This window comes from Microplitis demolitor, chromosome 7, assembly GCF_026212275.2.
Source record: "Microplitis demolitor isolate Queensland-Clemson2020A chromosome 7, iyMicDemo2.1a, whole genome shotgun sequence".
NCBI classification, from domain to species: domain Eukaryota; kingdom Metazoa; phylum Arthropoda; class Insecta; order Hymenoptera; family Braconidae; genus Microplitis; species Microplitis demolitor.
In genome coordinates, this window is record NC_068551.1 from 8,580,050 (window position 1) to 8,592,909 (window position 12,860).

At 32.8% G+C, this 12,860-nt stretch overlaps 1 protein-coding gene across 5 annotated transcripts in view; it reads left to right on the forward strand.

Moving 5' to 3' along the window:
• The window catches only part of LOC103568657 (collagen alpha-1(XV) chain), a 493,917-nt gene that overhangs the window by 219,131 nt on the left and 261,926 nt on the right, over window positions 1–12,860 (forward strand). For all 5 annotated transcript variants that reach the window (XM_053740819.1, XM_053740818.1, XM_053740817.1 and 2 more), the window contains exons 8-9: window positions 8,310–8,388; window positions 8,479–8,588. In XM_053740819.1, coding sequence (XP_053596794.1) covers window positions 8,310–8,388; window positions 8,479–8,588 — 189 coding nt within the window. The remainder of the gene's footprint in view (window positions 1–8,309; window positions 8,389–8,478; window positions 8,589–12,860) is intronic.

Here is a 12,860-nt window from a genome sequence, read left to right on the forward strand (position 1 = left end):
GACACGATAACTTGCGAAAAAATCAAATAATTAAATCAAATTTTTTTTTTTAAATTCTTTGAAAGATTTGTAGGTTCCCTATTGCAAATGGCTCGGTAACTCAGTGTCGTTTAATGACAATTAATAAAAGAATAAAAAAGGCTGTATAACTATATCTATATATATCTATGTAAAAATAACATGGATGGTGATATATCTATACATTATACATACATTTATTCCACCAGAGGCGTTTGCGAATAACCGTCCTAGTACAGCTGTTTTTTTTTTGTATTATTGCTAATTGGTAAGCCTGAATTTTTTTTTAATTCCATTCTTTTTTTTTATTTACATATATATATTTTTTGTTATTAATCGAGATATTTTAATTAAGTTTTCTTATAATTATGATAAAAATACTAGTAAAATTAAAAAAAAAACAATTTAATGAAAGAAAATTGTATATATTTTAAATTTACTCGTGCTTTCCGCCATTTTATTATTATTATTTTTCGTGTTTTAATTTTATTATTTCATAATAAATGAAGATTATGAGTCGTGCACTTTTGGATTTTTCAAATTTTTCTCGACTAAAAAATTTTTTCTCACCTTAAGAAATTTTTTGTTTTCACTGTATAATACAGAAAATTTCTTGGGTCAAGTGAAAATTTTCTTAGAACAAAAAAAAATTTTTTACGCCGAGAAATCCTTTCTGTGTAGCTACTGGACGAACCTACTGATGTTGAACGGATACTTTTAAATGATCAACTTATTCATTCTACTACAGCCACTTGATTTTATGAAGTATAAAAAGCAATTTAATTAATATTTTCGATTATTTAAAAAAAAAAAAAAATTATAATTTCGTACTATTTTATTATAATTACATAATTTTTTTTTAATTATTTTCTTGCTATACCACCATTATTAAAAATTAAATTTATTATAAAAATGTATGAATTATGTTTTTATAAAATTGATTTTTATTAATAAAGTTATAGAATTGCGGTTATTGATTGCAAATAATAACGAACTAAAAAATATTTTAATTGTTAGTTATAAATAACGGACGATACTTCGCGCTCAGAGCTCATCAAAATTTTTCATCGAGATTTGTCACATCATTTATCCCACTTAAATAATTTAAATGTTAATGATCATGAACTTTATGAGGATAATAATAAAAAAAATTATTTTTATTTAAATTTATTTGCATACCCGTCCGGCAGAAAGAGGACATACAGAGCTCTTAAAGATAACATTTTGCTGATCTGACATCCGAATTAGTTATCTCGAAGATAACAGAAAGATATCAAAAAAGCCTCTTACGCGCCGTCTGAGCATATCTTTAAGAGCTCATCGGTTAGAAGTCAGAAAGATAATATTTTTTCGAGATCTTAAAGAAATAAGTTTACGGAGATCATAATGTCAACACTTTTGGGTTTTTCATATACATGATATATCCCAATTACAAATAGCTGAGAAACTTTGGGATGAGTTTGCGCAAGAATGGGATAAAGTTGGCCCGTCGAACTTTTAGTAATCGGCAGCCCATCGATACTTATATTAATGACAATCAAGTCCGGTAGAGTATAATAATCAATAATTCTCAATTGATCAGTCAAGGCCTTTTTAATTCGTAATGAAAATATTGACCAGGAAGAACTTCACGAGTTACTATCGGTGTTTCCGGTGTACCAAGTAAAGTCCGAGAACCAAGAGGAAGATTACTGATTTCTTCTTGATTCGATGTTTTTAATATTTTTAGAAGTTTATTCGCTGCTTCACGTGATATAATGAAATCAGTCACCCATCGAGCTAGTTTCGATGATAAACTTGTTTCATTGATAGCTACTAAAGCTTTTTTTTTTTTAATTCATTACAGATCGATAATATACGTGAGTCAGAATTGCCACTAGTTTAAATGTCAGAACTGTAATTACTTATTTTATTTCCATTAAGTTTTTCATAAGGAGTTGACCTCCTTACTGCAACAATTCCGGATAAAACACGTCTGAACACCACCATATACGCCTCAGTGTAATCCAGTGTAATCTAGTCGAGCGAGTGAACTCAGTGATAGGAACAATAATCGCTCAGTTTGTCAGAATAAACCAGAGAAACTGGAGTAAGCAAGTTCCAGATTTCGCATTTGCATATAACACCGCGAAACAAGACGCAACGGAATTTTCCTGGCGAACTACAGCCGCGAAATCCAGCCTCCATTGTCAGTAAGATCTCGAGCCGAAAAAAGAAAGAGTGACGCGCATCGGGCAGCCAAGACCTCAGAAGACACGATTGAGTTAGTCAAGGTGAACCTGGCACAGGCCTATGAGAAACAAGCCAAGTATTACAATCGAGCAAGGTTCCTGGCAACCAGTTATTGGGGACCTGGTCAGCAAGAGAGATCATCACTTGTCATCCACGATTGATAATTTTTCGGCTGAGCTCGCCAAGAAGTTCGCTATGGGCTTTACTGTGATTAAAATCGTCGGACCCTCAGTATACAAGGTTACCAAGGAAGGTAAAACCTTCACCGTGCACCTGAAAGACTTAAAACCCTTTTACGAGAAGAATCCCCTGAAATCTGACCACGTACAACCTGACCCGGAATTGGACGAACCCCTGTAGCCGCGTCATATCATCCGGGCTATGGCCAGAAAGGCAAAATTGGCTTCTACCGCCGGAGAACCGGGTTGAGATCGGACTACTACATAAAATAGATAGATAACAACCCATTTGCTAGCATTGTTCATTTTCTTTCCATAGCCAAAATGTTTTTGTTTTTTTTTACTTATAAATTTTCTGAGATATCTTTTACTGTATTTAATTTGACTACTTAGAAAAATTAATTGTTTGAGACACCTTTCTACCACTTCAGAACCGTAAAAGTTACAAATACAAAAAATTGTAAAGAATGGAAAAAAATGACTATGTAACATGCAAGAGATTTGGCTCCTGGAGGAGATGCTAAGAAGTGAGCCGCGAGTCGTCGTCACTCCCCTGACCCCAAGCAAGGTACCGGGAAGGGACCAGTCACTGAAACCCAGCGTAGTGAACACTCTGACCCAAAAGGCTTGACATCCAGATGACTGAAGTTCGGGAGGTAAAACCCCGGATCCATATTCTGACGACAGATGAGCCGTACAATCCGGCCAACCCAGGTTTCGTCAGACCTGATCAGCAGCCAGCCAAGCCAACCATCACTGAGCATGTGAGCCCCAGCACAGCAGCCCCCGTGACCAAGCAACTGCCAAGGGGGATTAGACATGGGTTATTTAAGCCCAGGAAGAAGTCGCGAGTGGTAATCAGACCATCCACTGCCGGTCTGCTGAAATAGGCCAAAAGACCAGACAATCTCAGAATCGTCCAGCCCGAAGCTACTGCAGAGAAGATGTAAGTGGATGCAACAAATCCAGGTCCACGCAACCACAGTCCCCAGTTGGTTGCAACCCCGAAAGCGACAAAGCCCGTTGTCATCAGCGAACCAGTAGTTGCCAAAAATGCGGTTAAAAAACTACGATGCCGTTGAACAGCCAAGATCCACCGTCACCAGACCTGCAAAGAAATAGGGAAGTAGCTACCAATCCGGGCCCACGAACAAAGCGCAGTCCCCAGTTGGTTGCAACCCTAATGGAACCGGACATCAGCGAAATAGTTATCGCTAAAACTGCGACCGATGAACCTACGACGTCACTCGCTGCCGGGTTTACAAGACATGGAAGGAAAATGGAGTATGTTACCGACCCGGATCAAGGAACGAAGCGCAGTCCCCAGTTGGTTGCAACCCTAATGGAACCGGACATCAGCGAAATAGTTATCGCTAAAACTGCTACCGATGAACCTACGACGTCACTCGCTGCCGGATTTACAAGACATGGTAGGAAAATGGAGTATGTTACCAACCCGGACCAAGGAACGAAGCGCAGTCCTCAGTTGGCAGCACCTACACAGCATTACAGTGTAGCAGCATAGCTCACGTACGACGTCGCCCCACTGTTGGCCGAGTACCCGGACCAATTTGAGACCCAGTCTGGAGATCCGTTCTCACCGCCGACGCAGATCAAAACGCCGTTAGAACGCCTGCTGGCGTCTCTAACACCTCTGAATGAGGTGAAGAAAGACAAGTTGTGAAAACGACGGGCGTTCACGGCGTATGACGAGGCGCTACATCTGTTCAAAGTCATGCGGACGAAAAACTACCCGACACCCCGGATCAAACCGTCAGGGAAGACGGCCCACGAGTTGCTGGAGAAGCTGAAAAACAGAGGCTAGCCAAGCTCTTCTCTTTTCCTTCCAAGGAAAGGGGAGTGTGACAGAGCGGTCAACGAGAACGAGCAGGACAGCGAGCTAGCCGGAATCAACAAGCAAATTTATTTAGTTGATATTCAGTATTATTAACTTTTGGTTACTTATAAATATGATTATGACTACGCCTATTCTGATTATTATTTGTGATCGTTCTCATTACCATAACTACCATGAGTCAGATCACGTCAAGTGGACCCCCCCCCCCATTTTCCACTTGATCATAAAAATTAAGTCTGTGAATTTTTTTCTTACGTAGTCACTATAAAAAATTAATCTCTCAAACGATTTTTCAAAATTTTCATTATAACAACAATTTTTTTTAACAATGAAAATTTTGAGTAGTTTTAATTACCAAATAGATTTCAAAACAACTGTTAAAGATAAATTAATGAAATTTTCCGGATTGATTGTCAAATTCTATCTATATTTTATTAAAATATTAATAGCTTAAAATTATTTAGTTACCCGGAAAAAAAATTTAGATCTGTTCTGATCAAATTAGATCAGCTCAGATCAAATTTGATCATAATTTATACTGAACCTAGATCAGAGTAGATCTGATTTGATCTGTTCAGGTTAAGCTAGATTTGATCAGATATGACATTTTTCTTTGGGGAAAAATAGTCCAGATCTACCCTGATCAAATCTAATCAAGTCAGATCAACCTACATCTAGTCAGATCAAAATAGATTAACATTGATTAAACGATCAATTATTAAGTAAATATAAATAGATGTGGTTGGATCTGTACGGATCAAACCAGATCTGAGCTGATATAACTTTTTTTCGGGAAAGAAAGTTCAGATCTGCTCTGATCAGATTAGATCAGTACAGATTATAAAGAAATATTTCTTCACATTATATTATAATTATAAGATTAACTAGCTGAATTTTGACACATTTACCTGAATGTTGATAATTGTAAAAAGTCTATCGTAATCAAAATAAATACATTTTCTTGTTTATTCAGCTAATAATTCTTTTATCATAGAAAATCTAAACATGATAATAATCTACTATCGATTTTATCTGATATTCATATAGGTACTTCATATACATCGTTACATGACTTTCTTGAGTAAATAAGTATAAAATACTTTAAGGAATAATTCTTTATGTGTCTTAAAATGAGATTATTTTCATTATTGTTTATAAAAAAGTGATCCTGGCTATTTATGCAAAAAGTTTCGTACTGATTATAATCATTTTTATTTAATAAAAAATCAATCTAATTCATGACAATATTTCATTGCTTATACTCATTTTATATTACCGTCGAGATCAATAACTATTGGATATTTTGTTTTATTTAAATTAGTATCTTCTTAATTATATGTTAATTTGTATTGTTTGGAGAAGAGTGATCTTCATTATGAATCTATTAAATTAAATTTCAATTGTATCATTTAAAGGAGAAGATAAAGCTGATCTCATATGGAATATGAAACGTTTACTTTTAATTTTAATGGCTTTAATCCTATATATTTTATATTATTGTGATATATTTAATATATTTTTAATCAGACATATCAATTTCTATTAGGATAGAGATGAAAAAACAGATCTATTTAGACCTAGCGAATTAAATCAAATTTAATCTGAGCAGATCTAAGAGTGTTTTTCATTTACCTTGATCTGTTCAGATCCGAGCAGATCTATTCTAATCAGAGGAGATCTAATTTGATCTAAACAGATCTGGCCAAAATTAACTTTTAAGTAAACAAATGAAAATTTCATTGAAAATGACGATTCCAACGTTCATTACGTCCAGCTGACGATTCCAACATTCATTACGTTCAACTGACGATTCACATTTTGATTCGGGTGGGGAGTCAAATTAATACACGTAGAATAAAAATTGGTAGATTAAGATAAAATTTTCACAGTGACCGATTGAATAAGGGATCCCAACAGAGTATAAAATCATATAATTACACCACTTTATCTGCTGTTAGAAGAATACTTTGTAACGGGGTAAAATTATTGTTAGTTAATTTAAGGTAGTTTGGCACCCACAACTCTCAAACTTGACTCCCACTTTTTTTATTTTTATTCGAAAAATTATACTTAAATTTATTTGAGAAAAAAAATCAGAATTTTTTACCACGTCGTTTCGGAGATATAATTAATTAAAATCATGTAATTATTCACGGGCTCTTATGATTATCTTTATTCAGTTTTATGGAAATCAGTAATTTGTGAAACAATTGACAAACTTGACCTACAAAAAAAAACTTTTTATTCGATAACTTGATACCTAAACCGTATAATAAAAAAGTTTTGGAATGATTTACCACACAGTAGTTTTTAAATAAATTTTTTAAAATTGTGATTAGTCATCTGCCTTTGTTTTTTAACGGACACTTTCTTTCTCTTATGATTACTAGAGAAAAAATGGCGGCTTCATAGTGCGCAGCAAATTTGAAATATTTACTGAGAGAATCTTCTAGTTTGCTTAATGATACCAATAATACTATTGAGTTCCATCCAGAGTTAAACATTATTTAATTTTTTCAAATATTTATAATTCCAATAATGATAATAATTATAATAATAATACATAAATTATTTAAAATTATTTACAGAAATGCAGTTGACATCCTTTATGTTGAGGTTATATTCACCTATTTAAAGAGTAAATAAACATGACATGTTAGAGAGATTATGGTACCAACTGTAAGAAATTTATAACAGTTGGTATAACCTCGAACTACCCATACAACAATCTTGTTCAAGGCTTGAGCAAGCCTAGTCTCAAGTTCGATAGACGATAGTGTCTTTTCTTACCTATGTGTCTTGCTGCCAATACTTGTGGCTAGATTTCAATAGCAAGTCTAGTGCAAGTCTTACAGAAGAAATTCGTAACAGATTATAACTCAATTCTGGAGACAGACTATAGTTGGAAATAGTTGCGCATGGTTTGCTCAAGATTTGCTCAAGGCTCAAAATTGTCCTTGAGTCTTAAGCAGATCTTGAGCAAGCCATGCGTAAGTATCTGTCGTAAGTTACTGGTGCAAGAAATGAACCAAAAACTTTTAAATTGCACCGTATCTAAGATATCTTCAATATTCTTGTGTACAATGCCTCGAGCAAATCATGCATAAGTCTTGATGACAATTTCTTGCTACATGATCTTGCGCAAGACCCATACGTAGAAAAATACACTAGTGACCAGGGGTTTTGTTCAAGACACTGATACCAGAATCTTGCTCAAGCATGTGTTACTTTGGTATTCTAGTTCTAGTCAATGTAATTTATATAAATTTTATAATTATAATTTTTTAGCTTTAATACATATTGACTTGATCTTAATTAAAACTTATATTAATTATAATGATAATTAGTGAAAACAGTTGTTTCATTACTTGTAAAAAAAAAAAAAAAGTTATTTCTCGACTTGGGAATGTGAGTGCCAAACTACCTTAAATTTAAAATCCACTCGCGCTGAAAGCTGAAGCGGCCTCCTCCTGCGACAGCGGCCGATAAAATGAACACCTACTCATCATTGGGGTCACTAGCGTCGAGTTTTGACGTAGCCTGGTTCTTTTAGAAGTTGGTAGACTTGCGGTCGAGGAGTCGAGAGCCAGAAACGACGAGCAGTCGTTCTGTTGGGTAACGGCACGCATCAATAGCGGACGTATTTTTCCGGACACCATTCCTGCCCTCCAAGTTTTAGCATGTTGAAAATCACTCAAAAATTCGGAATTGTTTTATATCTCTTAAGTTTTGTAACCATTCTATTTGATAAAAGAAGAGAAAAAAAACTTTACGAATTTATCATTCATCTGAATAACGTTTCTATTTTTAAAATAATGTTATATTATATTATACATTCGTACTTGTAAATTATGGTATAGCTTGTAGCTAAATTTCGTCCAACAATAGGATAAGATCGATTTTAGGTCGATAATTTGGTAAATAGAAAATTGAAACCTCATGTTATCTTGCATGCAAGCTGGGGACATAGTATATACGAGGGTAATAAATTTAGTATACAGTAGATTTCATTTAATTTTTAGTTGATTGGTGAAGACGACGGTGAAAAAAATGAAAGCAATCCTCCTCCATTCATTACTCCTCCACCACCAGGCCCGAATGGTAAGTAAATATTTATCATTATCATGTAAATTGCACTTTAGAATTAGTAACCAAGCATTTTATTGACGAAAATTACAAATGTTTTTATAGCTTCAAATTCTAAAGGCGCTAAAGGAGACAAAGGTGATAAAGGTGAAAGTTCACGTGGTCCACCAGGTCCTCCTGGGCCGCCTGGCAATAACTACGATTTGAATGATGAGGTATAATATTGCATATTTATTTTTGAGTAATCTCTTTAAACAATATAGTATATTGTGTAACAAGGGATGAAACAAGGCCATTCCAGACTAAGGCAAAGTTGACTGCCCGAGCCATAGGCGAGGGCTGACATCACCCGCAGTCTGAAATCGTGTTTCATCCGGAGTTACACACACCATATCGAGGGTTTTCTGATGCAACCTCGTATCTCAAAAACTACTCCTTTTCAGGAGAGACAAAAAACGTTTTATAATGAACTTCTGGCTTTTTTTTTTATTAATTATTTTACAAATCTAAAAAGTAATCGAACTTTTTATAAATTTTCAAGACAACTGTAATATCAAATGCATTTAACTATTATTTTTTTGTTCATTTCATGAGATACGTGTTTGCTGTACCGTAAAATTGCTAAAAAAATGTAACATACGTGTTTCCGGTGTACTTAATTGAAATAAAAGCACAGGCATAAATGGGCTTTTTGGATAATTTTATTCAGGAATATATTATCAACTTTTTAATTATTCTTAATCAAATAACAATATTATGATTAAACTTATTAGTGCTATTATTTATTGACTACGACAACACAGTATTTTTCTCAAATTTTTAGCGAGACACATGATTTTTTAAATGATTGCTTATATTAGTATCACGTAGTTTCAACAATACTTCTAATCATTTCAAATAAAAAACTTTTAAATAAAATTATGAAATCAAACAAATATAAAATATTATATTTCAACACCGCTTATAGATAATATTACCTGTTACAGAAAAATACATGTTTATTTTTCACGAATGTATTTCAAATTATAAAAAGCATTATAATCTTTGAGTATCAAAGATTTTAAAGACAAAAGGTCCTTCTACTTTTCACTACGCCATCAAAAAAATCCTTGAGGGATCGTATGGGAATCCATAGGAATCCATATAGGAAAGTACGGATTTATGTAAGAATCCATAGGAATTCATATCGGAGTGTATGGATTTATATATGAATCCATGTAAGAAATGGTAGGTATTTGGATTCCCGATTTGAGAAATTGTAAGTACCTGGATACTAATGTAGAGAATTGGCATAGGAACTTGTATAAATGGATTTCTTAGTGGAAAATTTTTATAGAAAGTTGGGTTTCTACTACTGACAAAAGTATCAACCGTACTATTTCATCTTAGTTCTCTAAACAATCGATTTCTAGTTAATTTTATAATTATAGAATATTTCTGCTGACTAATTATTAAATGTAACAAAAAATTCAAAAGAGAATATAGTTATAAATACCATTAGCATTTAGTTTTCCTGGCTATAAATTGCGTTCCTAATGCCAAAAGTGCGTATTGCAAAATATACGTGTTATTGGTTCTGCTGAGCCAAAGAAGTGTAACAAACCTTTTTTTTTTTGCTTATCAATTTCGAATCCTTATAATGTGAAGATCGATTAAAAAAGTAAAAAAAAAATTTTTTTTTTACCAAAAGGGCGTGTAAAAATTTTTTGTTGCCGGTCAATTCGGGATTATATATTAAAGTGAAAATCAATTAAGATAATATATATATTTCCTCCCAATAAATTTTTTTTTAGCTTAAACAACTTTTTTTTTTTGATGAAGAAAATTCTCACGTTAAAAAAATAGTAGTTATTCCAAGAAAATTTGTTTTCTTCAAACTAAAAAATGCTATTGTTACTGAAAACTAACATATCTTGCTACAAAAAATGTCTCCTATATTAACAAACTAAAACTCTTTAAACAACTAAAAATTTTTCTATTTAAGTGTAAGAATATGTTATCTTGAAAAAAAATATTTTTATTCAAGGTAATAAATTCAAGATAATTTTTTACTGCAAAAAAATAAGTGCAAGAAAATCTTGATTTTCCGCATTGATCAAAAAAAAGATCTAAAATCAAGAATATTTTTTTTTTTTACTTAAGTTAACTGTTTTTCCTGTGTAGAGAAACTCAAATTTGAAAGCCATGTTTATAAGTTTTCACAACGTACAAATAAATAACCTTATGAGTTAAAGAGAAACCCTTTATAGCAAAATAATCAGACAAGATGTTTGAATCGAAGCAGTTTTATGATTTTCAAATTATAAAATAATTTCAGCTATTAATATTAATCCTACATATATTTTTAAATTATCTGCTGTTTTTGAGAATTGTAAATACGCAGAAAAAACGGATAATTTGAGTCAAGAAATTTTTTTTAATCGATTTGGGAAATCAAAATTTTCTTGCCCTAAATAAATAATTATCTCGAAATTTTCATTTTTAATTCAATTTTTTTTTCTCAAGTTAACATATTCTTATGCTTAAAGCGAAGAATTTTCACTTGTTACAAAAGTTTTAATTTCTTAATATTAGATATTTTTTTGAAGCAAGATGTATGAGTTTTTGTAGCAATCTGCACTTTTTTGTTTGCAGAATATAAAATTTCTCGAAATGAGTACTATTATTTAACGCAAGAATTTTTTATGCTCCAACCAAAATAAAAAAGTTGCTTAAACTAAGAGATAATAGTCAACAGAACAAGGCAACAGCAGCGAGAGTAGTTTGGCGCTCGCCACTAGATCACGCCAACCTTTTGTATAGTGTCCCTGGTAAGAAACTTATTCCAGAAGTATTATATTCCAAGCTTGAAAACGATTCTAGTATGAGTACTTCTCTGTTATTCGACAAGTATCATTTTTGATTGTAATATAGTACGTACTAAATTACATTAAGACATTAATGTTTAACATTAATGTTTCCTAAAATAATTTTTGTTATAATAAAAAAACATCAAGTACTTTTAATGTAATAGAAAAAAAATTTCTGAATTTATCACATAAATGTTGATTAGTAAAGAAAAAATAGTTCAGTAACAATAAACCATAATCTGCAGTACAGATCGCTAAATAATTTTGTTTCTTGCAATACTAAATCATGGAAATGGTAACTATGAATGTTTAGTTACAATAAGTTAAATTAGTACATTCTCAGAAAGTTCGATTTTCTAGTGTGTACATCTAGTCCCAAATACTTATTCCTAGAACTATAAATGATCTGAAGAACTAAGTGTACACTATTAACATCACAATAATCTTATTGCTTATTAGACTAAGAATAAATAATTTACTTCAATATAAATTATAGTTTTGTTAACTTCATCATAGTATATGTAACTAAAAATAGTAAGAATGACTATGTAGTCGTAGAGCACTTTATTATGGTGTATTGGAAACTGATTTAGTTTAGCTGAGTCGTCTGTGAATTACGATTTATTAGTCCAGAAAACCGATTTCTTCTCTCAGTGTATGTAAATATTTTGTAACTTTTGAATGGATGAACTGATTTTGATCGTCGAGGTGTCATTTGACTTGGCTTGTTATTTCACTATATGCACTGAAAATTTGAGCTTAATCGGTAGGGTACGTTCGGAGACATTTCAAAAAAAAAATTTTTCCAAAAATGTTTTTTTCGAATAACTTTTAATTTGCTTGATAGATTGATTCCAAAATCTAATCAGCTCTAAAACTTTATTAGCCGCGTTGAATGCCACCTCAACCATCAAACTCGATTTATTCGTTCAAGAGAAACCGTGAACGAAAGAATAAAAAAAAATTTTTTTTTTTCATTTTTTTTTTAAATTCCTCAAAAACGTCTTGATAAATCGATCTCAAAATTTTATCAGCTCTAGAACTCAATAAAACGTATCGATTGCCACTTCAACCGTCTCAATCGGTGAATTTGTTCGAGAGATATCGTTGTAAAAAAAATGGTAAAAAACGTTATTTTTTTAAAACAAAGGCATACAAAAGTATATTTGAGCTCAAAGAGCTTGAAAATGTATTCTCACCAATGATTTCGAGCTCAAGGAGCTCGAAAACGGCGAGAAGTTTAAGAGCTGGCCCGCAGGGTCAACTGACAGACCGATTTTTTTTTTAATTGTTCCAGTGTATAGCTATTTTGTAGGGTCTTTTACACTTTTTGTCTTTATATCGCAACTGCTTTTTTTTTCTGCCTCTATTGTGTGGATGTGGCCCGACTTGTGATACTGTACTTGAACCATTACGGTGATACTATACCCTCCACCTTGGCTGTGGGAGTATAGGGACGAGGGAAACGATAGAGAAAACCTTTGCCAGTACAGTTTGGTTTGGATGAAGCTCTAGTGTTCGAAATTCCCATTTTACCGATCAATAGATCCTCATCCCTCGTCTAACGTTCAGATACGTCCGATCGAGCTCACCGCGTGGCTAAGCGGTCGCCAAACCAAGCAATGATCATGCTCGTTG